The sequence below is a fragment of the Arvicola amphibius genome, chromosome 1, assembly GCF_903992535.2.
Source record: "Arvicola amphibius chromosome 1, mArvAmp1.2, whole genome shotgun sequence".
In the NCBI taxonomy this organism is placed as follows: Eukaryota; Metazoa; Chordata; class Mammalia; order Rodentia; family Cricetidae; genus Arvicola; species Arvicola amphibius.
The window spans coordinates 116,688,125-116,707,838 of NC_052047.1; the positions used below are offsets into that span (position 1 = coordinate 116,688,125).

The 19,714-nt window shown below is 45.7% G+C and overlaps 1 protein-coding gene across 2 annotated transcripts in view; it reads left to right on the top strand.

The window, feature by feature from the left end:
- The window catches only part of Insc (INSC spindle orientation adaptor protein), a 113,052-nt gene that overhangs the window by 17,826 nt on the left and 75,512 nt on the right, over nucleotides 1-19,714 (top strand). Inside the window, exons 1-2 of one of the 2 annotated variants that reach the window (XM_038330620.1) lie at nucleotides 6,907-7,055; nucleotides 7,684-7,784. In XM_038330620.1, the coding sequence (XP_038186548.1) occupies nucleotides 7,723-7,784 (62 nt within the window). In that variant the 5' untranslated portion in view covers nucleotides 6,907-7,055; nucleotides 7,684-7,722. Of the gene's footprint in view, nucleotides 1-6,906; nucleotides 7,056-7,683; nucleotides 7,785-19,714 lie in introns of those variants that run through there. The other variant, XM_038331381.1, reaches the window with a different exon arrangement.

Below are 19,714 nucleotides of genomic sequence, written 5' to 3' on the forward strand. Positions count from 1 at the left end.
GAAACCAGGTGGTAGTGGTACACGCCTTTAAACCCAGCACTAGAGAGGATTATAAAATGGGAGGAAACAGCTCTCAGGCTCAGTTTCATTCTGAGGATTCCTGGATGCAGGATTGCCATTTTGGACTGAGGTAGAGGTAAGAGTCAGTGGCTGGCTGTTTTGCTTTTCTAACCTTCACGTTGAACCCCAATATCTGTCTTTGAATTTTTATTAACTGTGTTACAGCTAACTTACCTATTCTACTGCATTCATACAAAGATAGTATCCAATAAGGACCCTTGAATTTCCCTTAGTATGTTGCTTCCCTGCACATGATAAGCACAACAAATAATAAAAGCAGGCCGAGATATCCGTGATTTACAACTGGGCACCAATGTTCCACGGATTTCCTACCACAGACAATGGTAAGCCTTGGCTGATCTTTTTACAGATCTTTCCAAGGCAAAGACATATTGAGATTTCCCAGGGGATGACAAGCAGTTTACAAGACATGTGTGCATGACCCTGGGCCTAGCTGTGTTCTTCAGCAAGAAGATTTCTTTCCCTGTGAACTTATCTTTCCACTTGTCTACATTAGCCTCTTCTATGCTTCTGTTACTCATCTGAAAAACAGGGATGACATAGTAACCTAACTAAGGTAACCACTTTAAAGACTAAGGCTAAAGTGTTCAGAACAGTCTTATAGTCATTAAGTATTTTCCACTTGCTTCCTCTTCATGGTTATTGCTGTTATTAAGTGGCAAGGAGCTGGTCCCAAGATGCCCACAAGTTCTAATATCTGAAGAGTATGATTGATGTAAGGTCCTCTCAGAAGACTAGCCTATTATGCCCGGGTACCACAGACTCAGGCCTGAGAAGTTTGTGATTTAGTTTCCTGTAGGCAAAGGCTTCTCATTTGTTTTTGGCTGCCCAGAGCTGAAATAATTACACAGAAACTATATTAATTAAAACACTACTTGGTCTATTAGATCGGGCTTCTTATTAGCTTGCATCTTAAATTAACCCATTTCTATTATCTTGTATTTTACCATGAGGTTGTGGCCTACCGGTAAAGTTCTGGGGTGTCTTTCTCCTTCGGAGGCTACATGGCATCTCTCTGACCCCACCTACTTTTCTCCTCTATCTCTGCTTAGAATTCCCTCCTTGCTCTGTTCTGCCGTGTCAAAGGCCCAAAGCAGCTTCTTTATTAACCAGTGATAATAAAAGACATTCACAGCATACAGAGGGGAATCCTACATCAGTTTCATAGATAGAATTTTTGTGGCCTTCTAGGTAAAGTCTCGAAGGTAGATAGATCCCGTTCATCAGGCAGAGGGTTGGGACCTCTTCTGTGCTTTGCTGAAGCTGTTCTGTACACACAGGCCTGTGGGGCCTGGAGGTCTTTTCTGCCTGCTTCTTGGCCTCCTGGCCTGACAGCTGTGAGGGACCACCAAGGCTTTCTCCAGGGAGCCAGCACTTTCTATATTTCATGAGGTTCAGTCTGTAAGGCAGGGCCAGGTGGCAGCTTGCTTGGTTTCTTGCAACTCCCTCGGGGATGAGAGTCCTTGAAGTATCTGATTGCTGTAGGGTGTCAGGCACTCACTTAGTGCCTCAGGGATAGCTCCAGTGACCACCCTCATTCTTGTCCTAGTTCATAAGCCCTGAGTTCAGATGTTGAGGACTCATTGTTACCTCCAAAGCTTTTCTCTTCTTTCTTTTTGCTTTGTGTTCCTAGGGCTCTAGTGCTCTCCCTGGAAGCTCTTGCTGTCTTCTGAATCAAGCCCCTGAAGCTATTCTCCCTCACTGGAGTTCACCTACTGTTCTGTAGCTCCACTTTAATCCCTTGACTTCCTTACCCCAACTTATCCCTTATCTCCAGTGGCTCCCCCACCCACAGTACCGATACTTAGAGACTAAAAGCATATGCATCTTTGACACACTCATATGACACACTCCCTCCAGCTTCATGAGAACATTTGGGTCCCAGATTTTTGCTACGTTTTCTGGTACAGCCCAGACTTTCCCATTGGCCCTGAATGCTACTGTCCCTTCCTTTATTGACAAAATCCCAACCTGCCTTTGAAGGTCACCACAGATGCCACCTGTTCCTCTCACTGCTAAAAATGGCCACCCATTTTCCTGCGTTCTTATGCCGCTGGGGGTATTTTCCTCTAAAGTCTGCTATCTCTTTTCTACATTCCAACATTCTAGAATGTTCCACCTTCCAGATACACCTGCTTCCTGACCTCATGGTACTTAGCATCTGGTACCCACTGGAATATTCTCAGTTTTCCTTCCAGCCACCTTTTTAATAATTCCAGATTCTCCTTCGGAGTTTCAGTATTGGGACCATGCTCCAAGAAGGTCTCTGTGGCACTTTATCCCCACTTTGTGCTCCCAGATGTCTTCCAGATTTCTCTTGATTACCTGTCACTGAAGTTTTGATGAACGCATCCTGACTGTTCATCCCTCTGTCCACCTTGAAGAGCTTGATAAACACAGACATGAATGTGGGAAGGGAAGCTGTCCAGCTGGGCATGATCAGGCAGTGAGGACCGCAAGAACGTGAAAGGGATGTGTGTCTTTATTTATGCCACCATCATAGCCCCTCGGAACACTTGGGCAACACTGAAATGGTTACCAATTGTCTATCAGTGAAGAAACTGAAGTTACCTTAACAAGATCTCATCTAGTCAATCAACAAGTCTTTATTAATCATTATGTGTCAGACAACATGTCAGATGTGGAGGAGGCAGCACTGAGCAGGCGAAGCCTCTGTTCCTGTCCCAGGACCCTCAGGGGAGAGATATACAAGTTGCTGATGCCACGGTCATTTTGGTAGGTTCTGAGGAGGGGAAACACTAAGGGAGCTCTCACCCTGAAGGGCTTGACCCCGTGGGCTGGGGAGTTTGCCCTGGGGGTGATCTTTGTGCAGAGCTCTAATGGGCCACAGGGATAACTTGATAAGAAAGATGGTGGTGAGATTCTCCTGGAAGAGAAAGTACTTGGGAAGAGGAGATGTGGGTGCTAAAATGAACAATAGCCAGAGTGTCTGGAAAGCAGAGAGGGGCCAGATGAAAGGTTAGAGTGGTAGTCAGGGGTCAGATCTTCATAGATGGGGGTGGACTAGTCGGGTTAGCCTTGGTGTGGTGGTCGGAAGTCACTGGTGGTGGCTGTGAGGTTGGGATGAAGAGTGAGATGATGTGATTTGACTTGTGTTTAGATCGCTTTGGAAGTTGTATTGAGAAAGCTTTGAGTTGAATGAGTCCGGAGAGAAGTAAGTGATAGGTGGTAACCCCAGGAGCTCTTTCATAAGCCAAAGTGGGAAATGGCTGGGGTAGTGACATACAGAGAACGAGGGAAGAGAAAGTCTTTGGGATGATTTGCAGGCTGAGCATGCAGAATCTACCAGACTTTACCTGCTAGGCATTCTGCACAACTTCACCAATTAATGAAGAAAACTGTAATATAAAACATACATCTCAGGGCTATTTCAAAACGTTACCTGTGTACCAGGTACAGGAGAAATTGATCCTCCTGCAGTCAGAGGCTCCGGGAAGAACCTCCCGGGTTCAAAATCTAAGCTCTGCACACAATTGATAAAGCTGAGGTCATGGGTTTCTGTTCTGTGAGACTGGTTGGGATTTGTTTTTGCTGCAAAGGGTTGCATACAAATTGCCTGACCTTTTCTGTTTACATATCATAAAAGTTTATAACATAGGGGTATTTCTCAGATATGGGAAGTGGGAGCGTGTGTTAGAGACCAAAGGAACAATGTTTTTTTTGAGGATTATCTTAATGCTTACAATATTACAAGGGTCCCATTCTGCGATGGGAAACAGGCATGGGGGTCCTAGAAAAGTTCTATCTGCCTTTCCCAATGAAGTAGTGTTCTTCTCTAAGAGACATTTTAGCTCTAAAGGTGGAATGACTTAGAATGGCAGGCTGGCAAGATGGTCCCATAACTTACAGTCTCTATGCTCTGGAGTCCTGGAGAAAGAGGGTACCAGAGTCTAGATGCACAGTCCTGTGCTCCTGCTACCTCAAGCAGTCTCTCGGTGCTGCCTTTGAACTGAGTGATTCCCACAGTGTTTATCGTCTCTCTCGTGTGGTCAGTTGTACTGAACTCATCCGATTAAACAGTCGCAGCTGTGTTATGAGCTGTCCCCAGATTGTCCCATTAGACAAAAGCAGAAATACCCCTTTCTTCTGATTCTAATGGAATACTTTACCGTAAGTAGTCTCAACTTCCTGCAGAAGGCCAGTCTCCTGAGCTAAGCGCAGGTGAGCAAAGGCTGCCGCTAATGAGACCTGGGCGCAGAATTAGGTCATCTAAGCTGATCTATTGAGTTGAATTAAGTCAGAAATACTCAGGGCTTCAAGTCTTTGTGAACAGACACTCATGGTGTGACACAGCCCAGGAAAGCACAATGAGGGAAAACCCAAGACTAAGAATTCAGGGAGCCATTTGGTGGGCGTTTCTCCTTGCTGTTTACATCTACTTGTGCCCTTTTCCTCCCTTCTACGTTTCTCAGCTCCAGCTCTTAAGGAAAGGGTACTCCCTTGTTCACCTACCCATCCAAGCACCATATCAGAGCCCTCTGCCTGTGCTTAATACTCAGGGAGCTTCTAGAGTAGGTATAGTTAAGAGAGCCACCATCACAGATGCATAGTGATTTTCCAAGGTCACATGCTAATCAGGTAAAATCAGAGTTTGAATTTATCATTCCCTTGTTTAAATGCTTTCTTTCATACCACTAAGAAGTGGGGTGTCCCCTTGAATCCTTCTTGGTTTCCTGATGGACCATGTAGCGTTGGATTGGTCTTAACTATCTGAACCTTTGCACAGAGGATGGGAAGGACCCAGGACAGTGGGATGCTGGAGATGTAAGGGCATCATAAAGAGGTGGTGAACTGGTGGGAGAAATTCCGTGATAGCTGCATGCTTAGAAGTCCACACTGTAAGGGTAGCAGCCATATTTGATACTTTAGCTGGGGCTTCTAGTGAAGTTCCTTGGATCTTGGTAGAGCCTCCAGGGAATGGAGCCATGCTTCTCATCATCTTCATCTGCTGGGCACCTATCCTCTGATATAGGGTGTCTCTCTGTAGGCTGCCAATATGTTTTATCCTATTGGCTAATAAAGAAACTGATTTAACCAATAGCCAGGCAGGAAATTCAAACAGGGATACCGGGAGAAAAAGGGCAGAGTCAGAGAGATGCCAGCAACTGTTGGAGAAGCAAGAAGTGTGCTAACAAGCCATGAGCCTAGCAGTAAAATATAAAATAATAGAAATTGGTTAATTTAAGTTGTAAGAGCTAGTTAATAATAAGCCTGAACTGATATGTCAAATAGATTTTAATTAATATTAAGCCTTACAGTGGTTATTCAGTAATTGGTGGGTGGGAGAGAAACCTCCAGTAGAGTCCTCAAGTCTCAAATGTGGATTCTAGTGCACTGTCTCCAGCACATATTTGTACATATTTCTCTCTTCTATAAGGAGATAGTAATATACCATGAGTTAACAGTGTGTGAAGTATTTAAAAGGCACCTGGCACATAGTTCATGATCCATGAATATTAATTAGCTAGTAGAATTATTGTTATGGGATCTTCATAAATATCATCTAGGTTGAATGTCTGGTGTTTCCTACCTGGTTTTCCAGAGAGTCTCTCTTACCTGTTTGTCATCCCCATGAGTATAAGCTATGGTCCTACAGTGACTCTTTACTATATGGTGGTCATTGTGTAGGGTCTTATTCCTACTCTAATACTGAGAATGAAAAGTCTTAAAATGGAGCCTGTGAATGGGTTAGTGATATATAAGAACTTCACATGCCCCCAAGGGACAATCCCCGTCTATGAAAAGACACAGGATTCAAGAAAACACCCTAATGAAGGTTTGTTGGCCTGTAGGCTCCACCTGTACCATTGTTGGGCAGCCATGAATGAAACACCCGCTGCTCCTTTCTGAAAGGTGCACAGATCATGGGTTAGAAGTCACTGCCAGAATGTTGTGGTCTCCAAGCCATCTTTCCTGAATCTTATCACAGAAGCTCAAACATTTGTGTGCATCTCGGTTTCTTTCCATGACTACTGTGCTTCCTCAAATGGAGGAAGTCCATCTGACAGGTCCCTCAGATTCAACTGGAATCAGATCTGGGCTCCCTCCAGAATTACATGGCCTTTTCTTTGACTTCAGAATCCTTTGGTTTACACTGTAAAGGGCCTTGATGTTTGTTAGGCATCTCCCAGTCTTCTAATCTGCCATATAAGCTTTAAATTCTCTCTTCAATATTTTCACTTGCCCCTTCTTCTCCATAATAAAGATATAAATAAAAATGTCATTTTATTATTGTTATCTCATCACATTAGATTTTACCCTGAGAAACTTGGATTTTACTTTACACTCTTTATGTTCTTGGGGCTTTTAGGACCTCCCTGACCTAGAACATTACAGGTGGTTCACAATGTTCTTGGTTGCCCACCAGAATGAGATTGTAAGACTCTGTTGCTGAAGACACCACACATTTGGGTTATAAGTCATTGAGAAATCAAGCTGAGCTGGAATTTCCTTCCAGCTGGCTAGCTTTCACAGTACTGGAATTAGGTGCTATTTAAGCTGCTTAGAGATGAAAAATGATTAATGTTCCTACCCAGCCACGCATCCTTTGTGCTACAATGAGGACCTGCCTGGTAAGATATGCCTACCATTATTACTATTAAAAGGGTAACAATCCACTCTCTGCTTGAATTAGAGGCCCATTCTACAGGAAGAAAATGAAGAGGGAATGTGGAGAAAATTCTTTCTCAAGCACAGAAGGGGTGAGGTGAGATGAGGTGAGGTGAGAGGAGCGATCAATAGCTGGGCAGTTAGTTTTATGAGGGAGAAGGGCCAACCCTGAAGCTTGTTACTGTGAGGTGAAAGTAAGCCAAGTGGACTTTCAGCTCTGGCATTGGAAGGCTCTAACCCCATCCGGGTTCTTTCCATTGGTATACTTTTGACAGTACAGGACTTCGTGACTACTGACTTCACTGACAAGACTGTTTGGGATCATAGATGTAGGAAGTGTAGAGGTGGGTCAGACTACAGGATCAACTGACTCAGAGGGTCTGTGCTCAGGGACCCAGACAATTTTCTCTGCACTCTCTCTCTGTTCTGTAACTAGCACCTCTCATAACTGAGTAATTGCTCTCATTGAAGTCGGCTTGCATTATCTTCTGGGTCTAAGAGGGAAGAGACTTTCTCAGCTGGTGGTTCTGCTTAGAGAAAGAAAACCTTTCCTAAGATCCTTTCTCAGGACTCAGTGGCCTAAAGTCACTAAAGCCTTGGGTCACACCCTGAGCATTCCACTTGCTGTGAGGTGAAATGACGTCATCTGGAGTGGATTGCATTGGCTGCTCTTTTAGTATGCATATGTCCTGCACAGTATTTGCTGGCCTGTGTGTCCCAGTGTCCGTCACACACCAAAACAGGCAAATATTTGGCAATAGGACAAAGGGAAAGATTGTAGGGGGTTAGAGTAAGCCAGGGATTTAGAAAGAAGGTCAGATCTGAGTCCTGCTTTACCTGTGTGAGGACTTCAGAGAAGAGGAGGCCCGGAAGACCTTCTGTCACACCTACTTTGGATCCTTAGAGCCCAGATTTGAGAGGAAAGAGACTGTACCTCCTCTCTCATAGGCCCACCTTGGCCTGTCTTTTCAGGGTCCCGACCGCTGTGGGCAGGCATTGCTGCAGATTGGGATGAACATGATGGCACTACCTGGAGGCCGCCACCTGGATTCCATTCCTCTGCAAGGGCAGAGGTAAGTCATTCGCTTATACTACCCAGGAGAAGACTGGTAAGAGCTGGTCTTTGGGAGGTCCTACGTGCCTTGAATGGAGTGGTGTGGGTAGAGGGAGGGAGATGGTATAAGCAGTGTATGAAGACAGGGGTTTGAGGGTATTTAGTCTGGAGGAGAGATATGTAGCCATCGGAGGTGCCTACTTCCGGTTGCAAAGTCCACAGAGAGTTACCAGTGCAGATTTGACTTGGCAGGCCATGGAGCTTGGAACCAGAAGCAGGGGTGGAAGTCCAGGGTGCCGGGTCTATGCATGATGAGCTTTCCTGGGATTGCCCTGACTGACATGGAAGATACACGTCCTTAGACAGCCTTCAGGTTCAGGAACAGGGATAGTTGGTAACTTTGAGGAGGCCTAATCTGCAAAGGATCTGTGTGGCCTGGTGCTCCGGACTTCTGATAACTGGTCCAGCCTTGGGTCCTTTAGACCCTCCATCATCACAGGGACTTTTCCTTTAGCCATAGCAGTCAGCATTCATTAAAATACTGTTTCTTTTATGATTTTTTTGAAGCATTTTGATGAGCTGTTTAGAGAAGACAGAATCCTGTTAAATCTTGTTTTGTTTTATTTGTCATGTTTTGTTTTATGTCTTGCTGTTATCTCACCTTTTCTGTATCCTCAAGTTCCCACCAGAGCTTCCCGGGATGCTGAGCCACTTTACCTTCCTTTCCATACTGCTCATTTGGTTTTGGGATAGCTGTATGTATGTATAGATGAATAGACAGACATATTAATAGATAGGTGAAGGTTGGCGGGTAGGTACATAGAAGATAATGTTATGCTTTAAAATAAAAGGATGAATTACATGCCAAAACTCCCTAGTGGGACAGATTTAATCACTCTCTATGAAGGCCTGGTCTCTTCTCCCAAAACCATCATTAGAAGGAGGTGTAGGAATTTGGAATACAGTTCTTGCATGTTTTCTAGGGCACAACAGAATTAGAAGTGTGTTTTAAAGCTTCCTGTACAGACAGAAGCAGGCAATAAGTGATTGTATCTTTGCACGTAGTAAGTATGGTGAAACTCAGAAATGGTGGGATGTGACTGTCAGGAGTCTGGCGGTATTGCTATCCAGAGATGATCAAGTGCAGTCAGCTATGGCCATGTGGCTACCCGGCCTTAGAGCTGAGTTGTTCTTCTTGTTCACTGTGTGGCTGGTGAAAATTCTGGAGCCCCATCTGTCCTCCAGTCCCCTCATGTTTAAAATGGGGATAATTACAGTACATACCATGCAGGGTCGTTGTGAGGCTAATCAGATGAATATATGCAAACTATGTAGAGAGCTATGTAGAGAGACTATTGCTTAACAAAAGTCTGCTAATGCCAGGGTCACTGTGTAGGTGTTTTTCTAGAATTCTCCTTTCTGATCCTCTCCCCCACTGGTGGGTGACCTTACCAATAAATAAGAAAACACAGACTCTCCAAAGTCTAGTATTTTAAGCTTGGAACAACTGGGAGAGTCCTGGTATAGAGCCTTCCACTGCACTGCCCATTCCTTCCCCGTGTGACATTAAATCGGGATGTGGAACAGCAGTGGTCTGGCAATGGGATCTAAGTGGGTGAGACAAAGACTACTCTAGGGGAGGGTGCCTCAGCTTGACTCCGGGCTCTGCTATAACAAAAAAAAATCTGTTTTTTAATTTTTAAGTTCATTTTATGGCTCAAGTGTTAAAGGCTAGGTTCACAACCCAACCAAAAATATAAAATTCTGTTTCTTTATCTGTGAGCTGTGAATAATTTGTACTTATGTCAGTGGCTTCCTATGAGACTATGAACCCCCCCTCTTTCTCTCTCTCATGCACATTCAGCTCCCACCCCACCCCAACACACACACACACACACACACACACACACACACACACACACACACATCCCTGCAAGGCAAAACCAATTGATACACAGGGACTCCTTGGATGGCTAGTTTCTCCTTCAGCACAGGAATAGGCTCCCCTGAATAAAGGATGAGGGTTGGATCTTGACAGCCTTGATGTCTCCCTCCCTGGTTACCAGCTGATCTTTCTTTTTCTCTCTCCAACTTCCAATGTTCCAGAAGTTTTAAGGGGTAGCTGGAGTTAGATCATATGACCACAACATGGGAATCTAGCCGGCCTTATCTGGCAGGCCCTCCTTGGGAAGTCTCAGGCATTTAGACTGGGCAGAAGAGCTATGGACTGTGGAGGGAGCTGGTTATAGTGTCCTCATTGTGTTGCTGTATTTCTGATGGGTCAGTGAGTCCAAGAGAGGGAGAAACACGTTTCCTTTCACATGTTCCTAGCATGATTCACATGCTCCTAGCCTAGCCTTGCAAAGGTGATTGAAAATACTTGGAGGTAAAACCACTGGGCCTGGAGACCTGCCTATCATGTATGTTCTCGAGCTATATTTTTATATTATGGGGTATTGCTCACAGAGAAAGTTAGTTCATGTTCACAGGATGTCAGGGGTCTGGTTTGCTCAGTTGGGTACTATATTAGAGGCAGTCAGTAGCAGAGACTACTGTTGCATGCTATGGAGGTCTCTCTTGTGGTGATTGCAGCACGGTGCTCACAGCTAGCTAAAGGGGCTGGCCTTAACCGCAGCCCGTCACACCATGGACTCAAATGCACAAGTACCTTCTATGGCAAGTTGCTACTCACTGAACCTTCACTGTGGCCTGTGCAATCATTGTTGTCTCTATTTTGCAAACAAGAGAGTCATAGGTTAGCTTTTCTGGAAAGCAGCCTTTGCGGTGGTGATGCTCAAAGTCCAGGATAGATTTTTTAGGAGGCCCCTTGGGCTGAGGTTGTCAGTGTTTGTGGGAGGGCTGGGTAGAGGTTTAAACTGAATTTTAATACTGGTTCTGTGGTAACTCACAGGGAGCTTTGGAATCAGAGTTGTTCATAGGTCCAAGTGGCTAGTACTTTAGGGTCCACCTTGCTCTGTCATTGGGGAATAAAACACTTTCTGATCCAGAATCCAGTAAGCTGGGACTGCCCTTCTGCTCCAAGTCAGGCAGAGTGACGTTCAGTCGAAAGACTACAGATTTCACCAATGAGAAGCCACCAGCCACTCCTTCCCTGGAGTCCATTACTAGCCAGAGAGATTTTCTGTTTCCTGTGTGTGTTCAGCCAGTAAGAGCTCTCTGCCCATGCTGCTGCAGCACAGCCCCGTGACTTCCTGGTTCTAAGTGCTGCCCAATGAACAAACCATTCTTTGCTCAAAGAAACTATGTATCAGTTACTTCCACATTAGTGTGACCAAATGCCAGACAAAAGCAGCTTACAGAAGGAAGGGTTTATTTTGGCTCACAGTCTGAGGATGCAGTCCACGGAAGGGAAGGCAGGTTAGCAGGAACCTGACTGAGGGTGCTACCCACGGAAGGGAAGGCAGGTTAGTGGCAACTTGAAGCTGCTGATCAATTTGTGTCCATAGTCAGGAAGCAGATGGGATTAAATGACGGTGCTCAGCTTGCTTTCTCTTGTTTTCTTCATCCATGGAATGATGCTGCTTTTGTTTAAGGTGTGTCTGCCTAGAGCAGTGAAACCCATATAGAAACCTGCCCACATTCACGGGCAGAGGTTGGTCTTGGTTAAACCCATATAGAAACCTGTCCATAGTCACTGGCAGAGATTGGTCTCCTAGGACACTCCAGACCCAGGCTAGCTGACAAGCAACCTTAACCATCACATTCTGTGAAATATATCTCACATATATGTATATATACATATATATTCATATATATATATTCATATATATATATTCAGTTTCTCTCTGAAGCAAGGGCAGATATAGGAAGGGCATGCCCCACCCCTCTGAGGACATTCCCCGAAGGTTTCACAGTTAAAGGCTTCAGGTTGTGATGCTTCCAGCAGCTGTGTAACAAGTCTTTCTGTAAAGAAGAAGTTTGGAAGCACTGGTTAATCAGCACCCCAATGAGACACCAAGGCTTGGAAAGGAGACAGAGCTGCTGTGTAGCAGAGCTAGGATGGGACTTCCGCCCCTGTGCTGGAAGAGACTCAAGCCAGTCTGTTTAATCCGCAGTATTCTTGGGGCATTGCACAACCACACACTCAACTATTCCAGCGGTCATGTGTTTATCCACCTCCTGAAAAGTTATTGTACAAATATTTATTGATATGTAGATCCCATATCTTGTATGGTATGGTGTAGTTGAGGACATGTAATGACCCAGATGTGATCCCTGCCAGCAAGACTCACACTCTATCCAGTGACTTCTCGATTGAGCTGATTGTCTTAAATTTGCAGCACCTCTGACCCTTTGACGGAGCATGAAGCTCTTTGTTTTGTGAATTCTGTTTAACCAGAAGTCTGAGGTGACCGGGGCTGGGTGCCTCTGTAGCTAGTGATGAGTGGTCCTCTGGTTGTCCAGCCTACTATAAGATGCAGTGGGGGCCGCTGCAGGCCAGCCCGTCTCTGAGTCAGTAATGACTTCCATGTGTGCTCCCTGCTCTGTGGCTGCCGTTCTGCTGCTGAGGGTCATTTTCTGTGACGGGGGTGAAGTGTGCAGACTGTAATTGTCAATGGGATAATTGTACGTTTTTCTGTTGCTGAAGCCAAAAGGCAGGCCAATCAAAGCTAGAATTAAATTCCTTCCCTTCTCTCATTTCTCAAGAGAAATCCACAGAAACAGTGTGTGACCTTGAGGAGGCAGACAGGAGTGATTCAGTAGTTATTTTTAAGAAGACGTTGAATATAAATTCCCACACACTTCTGAGAACTGGGGTTACAGAGGCATTGAATGTTGTAGATACGAGTTACCTCTAAGCTTGTCTATGCCATCCTTCCTACCTGAGCCTGAGAAACTGAGGCTCAGAGCAGGGAGGGGAGCTGTTTATGCTTCCTTCCCCACTTTTGAGACCTTTCTTCCCTGGCTTTTATTTCATAAGTCCATTTCTCCTCCCTTCCTCCAGAAATTTTCTATGGCAGGGATCTGTAATAAATAATTTAAAACATAATTTCCTTTTATTCCTTTAATCAAGTGAGATTATGAGTTTACTTAATCTGGGACATGACACTTTATCCAATCCATAGTTAATGACTTTATCACCCAGGAACTAATGAGAAGCTCATTTACATTGGTTCTCCTGCTATGATTAGATGTATATTATAGGATTACAATAAGTGGTTGTTGAATGAATAATAATTTATCAAATGTCTGATGGCCTGGGGAGATAACTAGGTGGGGCATTAACACTCGTTCTGTAAGCATGAGGACCTTAGGTAGAATCCTCATCACCTACCTAAAAATCTAGGCATGGCTACAAGGTGCCTGTAACTCCAAACTCGGGGAACAGGAAGAGACAGGCACATCCTGGGAGCTCACTGACTGTGCAGACTATCCAAAAAGCACTCTTTAAGTTCTGTGAGAGACCCTGTCCAAAGGCAATAGGTGAGGAATGATTAAGGAAGACACTGATTCCTGTCTAGCACCTGCACTCACATGCATGAGCACACACAGCAGACTCTTGTGTGCGTGTCCCTTCCCCAAGTCCCCATAGTTGTTTGATGAGTAGAAAAGCCTTTGTTAGGGAGCTTCGGGTGTGTAAGAGAACTCAGATATGCATGGCTTAGCAATGGGACTTCATTCTTTTCCCTAAGACACTTATCTTCTCTCCAGCTTGCTAGTCTTTCTCCTTCTTCCCTCCTTTCCTCCCTCCCACCTCCCTCCCTTCCTCCCTCCCACCTCCCTCCCACCTCCCTCCTTTCCTCCTCCCTTCCCTCCTTCCCTCCCTCCCTTTATATGTTTCTCTTTCTGCTCCTTCCTCCTTTCTTTTCTTATTTCAGAGAAAACAGCTGTTTGGAGGGAAAGGATAAGCTATTTATCTTGAGAAGTCTGAGTGGGAGCCAAAGGTTTGGTTGGCTGAAAGACTCAGAGAGTTGAGAGAGAGAGATTTTCTTTCCATCCAAAGAAGAATGATTCAGAAATAGTTTTAGCCTTTGCTTTTAAGTTCATTGGAAGAGAAAAAGTCTGTAATTTGCTCATCAAATCTCTAGTGGGAGAACATAGTGCAGCAGAGAGCATGGGTTGGGAGCCAGAGGCCAGCCTGTCACCAACTTGCTGTGTGTCCTTGAACAAACCTTCTCCAAGGTTCAAATTTTTCATCCCAGGAAGGGGAGACGGTGCAAATTCCCCCGAGGCTTCTCTGGATTCAACACTCCAGGAATTTTAGATGGTTTTGTCCCTTTGAGAACAAAATGACCTTTAGTACCACAGGGTGGGGAAAGCAGCTCCATTGACTAGCAGGAGGTCCCCTGTGTCTTTCCTATGGGATTCTTAGTGGGGTTTGACAGCTGCCTTGTACCTGGGGTGAAACTGTAGACTATACTAGTTTCAGAGTATACTAGTTTCGGCTCTGACGGTGAGCTCTATAGCTTGTAAGAACTCCTTGATAGGGCTGGATGTGTGCTAAGTAAGAAAGGTTTGCCCTGGTTTGTTGGAGCATAGTGCTCATAAACCCACAAGTAAAAGCATCCCAGCATGCTTAAGAATTCTCCTCAGTCATTTCAAACTCACCGCCACTCTTCTGGCTACACTTGGCAGCTCCCCACTTCCCGCGTCATGATCCTATGCATCTTCTCCTTGGCACATGATACTCCTTCCATCTGGAGCTATCTTCTTCCAAAGCCCACTGAACTTGAGAGCATGCCATGAGGGTAGGAAACAGGGATATCCTAGCTCCAGCCAAGCTCTCCTTTCTTTTCTCTCATGACTCTCTGCTAATTCCCACGCACCGTGTGTGGCACACATTTGGTGGAAGGAACATATCTGTATAATAAGTGGTTCCACCCCCACGAAGATCATATATGCATTGTCTTAGTTACTTTTCTGTTGCCATAATAAAACACCATTACCAAGGCAACTTACAAAAGAAAGTGTTTGCTTTGGGCTTATGATTCTAGAGGGTTAGGGTCCATCGCGCCAGAGAAAGCATGGCAGCAGGTAGCTGGCTTGGTGACTGGAGCTGTAAGTTGAGAGCTAGGCCTTCACACATCTTGAACATTAAGCAAGAGGGAAAGAATAAACCGGGGATTTTTCAGAACTCTGAAACCATAATGCTGCCTCCAGTGACATACTTCCCCCAACAAGGTCACACCTCCCGTGCTTCCACAAACAGCCACCAACTTGAGATGAATACTCAAATGCCTGAGCCTATGGTGGGGCAGGACATTCTCGTTTAAACTATCGCAAGTATCACTTCTGTAGAATCCTGGAACACCCAGCCCAGTGTGCCCAATAGAATTTGCACACTAGTTCTTAGTGCCTTTTATAGAGAGAAGCATCTCTTTACAGAGAACTCGCTTCGCCCCACAAGTGGGAAGGAGTGAGACAGAGGAATCCAAATTCTAGACTCAGAAGGTTTTGAAAATACCACTTGGACTATGAATAAAATGAGTCAAGCGGAGAACAGATAGGGTGCTCCACTGACTACTCTAGAGTTTGGGAGCGCACCATACACAGGACCAATGGGATAAGCTAAGAATGAGGAAATGGCACCAGGAAATGGAGGCTTGGTATAGGTCTGTCAAGGTGGGAACATCATTCCCTTTGGATCAGCCCTAGAGATGTGTTCTCTGTGGTAAGCTTCAAAGCATGAAGGCAGGGGGCGGTATCCAAGAGGCAAAGGCAGGGGTGAGATCGGTGAAGGGGTGGGGAGACCCGGAGGCTCTCTGCGTTCTGATAGTGTTACTCTCCCAGGACCACTGGTCATGTGATCTCCCCAGCTTCCCTGCACCACTACAGAATCACCAGAGATCTATATTGATGGGCCCAAGCCAGTCCAGCGGTCCCAAAGTCTCACACACCGTGCCATGGCTTCTCAGCAAGAAATGAGTGAAGGATTCGGGAAGTAACCAGCACACCATGGGCTCTAGATGGTCCCAAGTTTTACAAAGGCAGCATAAGAACAGTTTTGCATAGTGGAACAAGCTCACCCTGGGTCCTAGAGCTTGGACCATCAGTTGAGTTTCTTGACACTGTGCAAGGATACAGCATAATTGAGAAGATCAAGACTCTGGTCTCGCAGTTTCTGAGGTTTGCTTTCTCATCTTCACTGTGTGGCATTGCCCAAATGTCACACAGTTTCAGTGATGGTAGCTTCATAGGACTGCTTTGAGGGTTAAAGTGAGCAACTGAGATTGAGTTAAGCACTTAGCCCACTGCCAAGGATGTTTATTAAAACAGTTTGCAGTGGGGTCTTACATGATGCTCCTAAATCCCTGTTTCTACATCTGTAAGGAAGAATGGCTAACTCCAACCACCAAACCACCTTGAAGGCTGATACCCATCAGGGCTCTAATTGGCAATCCCTCCCTTGTTGGGGGTGGGGGGAAATCTATTCCCTCTGACCTAGAGCCTCCTGGAGAAATGTTTTATGAGTGCACTGCTTGGCACTGGAGTTAGTTCCTTAAGATGAGGTTCTGTCACTCCCTCCCCCTGCTCCAACCCCACCCTGCCTAATTCCAGCCTAAACAGCATCATCTGGTCAGGAGTCTGGTGTGCGGAGACGACTGTGGTTGCATCTGGAGTTGTGTTTGCAGTCTGCAAGTCTCCAGCAGATCCAGATTTGGGGGCTTAGTCGCCTCATTCTAGATGTCTAGGAAAGCCTCTGTCTGAGAGCAATGGAGGAGTAACACGGGTAACAGGATATCTTCAGAGACATGGCAGAGCTCCTAAGAACACCACACCTGTGAGATACCATCCCCCGGCTCCCCAGGCACAGGAAGGTCCTTTATAGAATCAGGTTCAGGTCCCAGTTCATTGTGGATATGGCAAAAGCGGAGCCCCAGTCCCAATCACGTTCCCTCAGATTCCTTGAGCGGAGACCCTTCAGGCTCCTGACTGGTGATTTTCCACCATGAGGGAATGTGACTCATTGCCAGGCCCTCTGCCTTGACCTCAATTTTCAGTTCTCCTCTGTGTGAGTAATAGGATCAGTTGTCTGTGCTTGCAAAGGACAGATTTCATGCATAGTGAAATGGCAGCTTAAAGTTCACGGTTGAGGACATTTGAACCACTAAAAGTTCGGGTGTGGCAAGGACAGCAGGATTCCCCACCGCCTAGCCAGAGCTGCCCTGGTTAGTTTCATGTTGGGGTCAGTCAGCAAATCCAATAGGGAGGTGGGGCTTAGAGGTCCAGAGAGCTAATGACAGAGAGTCAGGCAAGCTATGCAATTATGGGATGCTCAGTGCTAACACAGTCCAAACCTTAATGAGCCACAGTCCCTAGACTCTAAAATTGAGGGGAGTATCTCATTCCGTGGCGGCACAGTGACCAAGGCTGGGTGTGGATGAGTTGGTGCTGGGGCTGCATCTGGGGAAGGGGACGTTTTCCCTTGCCTTGTCTCCTTCCTGGGAGACCCTAAGGACTCTTAGATGTATGTCCCCACAAGAGCAGGCTCCCCCTTCTGCAGCGGCCTATGGACCCTACTTGTGTAGTACCTTGCACTGAAACCAAACCAATGAAAACTAGCTCCTGCTTGGCTGTGACTCCCATCCCAACAATGGCAGCTTTAGCCACTGACATCCAGGGATCAAGTTTCATCTTCTCTCCTTCCCTCATGTCCCCTCACTTCCTTCCCTCCTGGGACTGCTGCTTCTTTCTCATCATTGTCATTGTTGAGGCTCGGTTTCTCTCATCCACGAACACTGTCTCTCAGGCAGCCTCCTAACTGGTATTGAACCCTGCTTTACTCCTCTTCCAAGTGACTCCAAATGTGCTCAGAGCTAAATCCAAATTCCTAAACTGACTACATTCAAGGTCTTTGATGAGGGACAAACCAGTCTATCTCTTCAGACTCTTTCCTTTGCAGTCCCCTGCTTTAGTCAGGACAGCTCCGGTGGGATTACTAACTAATTTGATCCTTTTGACCTTTGGACAGCATGTGCCCCTCTGCATAGAAAGCCACTGACTCTTGTCATTTTGGTCAGCCTCTCTTCCTTGAGACAGGGTAAATGCTATTTCCTTTGTGTAAATATTCACGGCGAGGTCAAGCAGTCTCCGTCTTCTGTGATCATGGAGCTACTGCTTCACAGCCTCTTGATGACAGCTAGTGTTTAGTGAGCCTGAGATGTTAGGCCCTGGAGGCTTGGCTTTGAGTAATGGCTCTGTCGTGTACCCACCATGGGCTCCACCCTGCAGAAGTTTCCTCATCTGAAGTAGTAGTAGTCCGTCTCACACAGTTTTGCTGTGGGCAGGATGAAAGGGGGCCATATAGATAGAGGCTTAGAGTCCCAGTGGGCTTCTTCCTGGATCTCAACACACTGGCTACTGTTAGGATTACTTCCAGATTTGATTGTTTTGTATTGCCTCACCTGTGTAAGGTGTTAATGAGCGTTGTTAGGACTGAGAGCGTCTCTTGCTTAGCTTTTGGAGCCTCTAGTAGTATATGGTGTATACATAGAAAACACTTGGTTATAACCTGGGCTTGACACATCCTGGCTAGGGGACTTGGTACGATGAACAACTTCTTCTAGTTGCATCTGAGGATTTTTTGGAAGACAGAACCACCAATGCAACTCAAAGGAAGAACTTTATGTCCTTCAAGCCTGCTCATAACTGGAGGCAGGGATTTGTGTCGGAGCCTTAGGCTTGCATGGTGGATGCAATGAGGTCCAGTCCCTGGGGTAGATGGTAGGGGAGCTTCAGAAGCCTGGCATGTGGTAGAATGATGAATGGGGAATCTTCTTGAGATGGCACCTATTTTTTTACTTGCTTTCCACAGAACGACACAGTGCACTTAGGATGGCCACCAATGTACTAGATCTGAGAGGATTCCTATATGGGTCATGCTGGTAAAAGGAAGCCTTTCAGGGAGGGAAGAGAAGAGAGCAGGGAAGGCAGAGCTCATACCTGTCTAGTGTTGACATCAAGTTCCATGGCACTGTTATGACAATGGAGCTTGAGCACAGGGACAGCTGACCTTGAATTCCTGTATGTGTGGATGCATTTGTAGTCCCTACCTATGGACACTGAACGTGACATCTGGACTGTTTGTAAGATCCTTTAAGGTGGCATGTAATAACATGGTGCTAGAGTCTGAAGTTTTGGGTTCAACACCAAACGTTGCTACTTACGAGCCTCCATACATGCTGCTAAATCACTATGGGCTTTCCTTCCTCCCTGGATTTCCATACCCCTAAGAAACAGACTGGCAGCTACTAGTGTTTGTCATCCTTCTTTTCTTTTCTTTCTTTTTTTTTTGTTTTTTTTTCGAGACAGGGTTTCCCTGTAGTTTCTAGAGCCTGTCCTGGAACTAGCTCTTGTAGACCAGGCTGGCCTCGAACTCAGAGATCCGCCTGCCTTTGCCTCCCAAGTGCTGGGATTAAAGGCGTGCGCCACCACCGCCCGGCTGTGTCATCCTTATTTTCAAGGAATTTAAGCTTAATTAATATAAGTGGGGAACAGCTTCAGAGTGCTAGGCCCAGCAGCTGGGGTACATAGAGGAGAGGTGCCCAAGGGATAGTCCTGAACTTCTGACAGTCTATCTACTGTGACTCCTTTTACCCAAAGAAATGTTTGCATGACCCCCAAATATATAGGCATATAAACTATGTATATAATCTAATATTTATTAGTAATAAATCAGAAATAAATTTATCTTAAAACAACTCTTTTTGTATATATACATTTTTTAGGTATAAAAACATATCTGCAGCCGGGCGGTGGTGGCACACGCCTTTAATCCCAGCACTCGGGAGGCAGAGGCAGGCGGATCTCTGAGTTCGAGGCCAGCCTGGTCTACAAGAGCTAGCTCCAGGACAGACTCTAGAAACTACAGGGAAACCCTGTCTCGAAAAACCAAAAAAAAAAAAATATCTGCATCCTAAAGAGATTGAATATGCTGTTTTTTCATAAAGAGTTAAATCTTAGATGACTGACTGACCCTGCAGAACA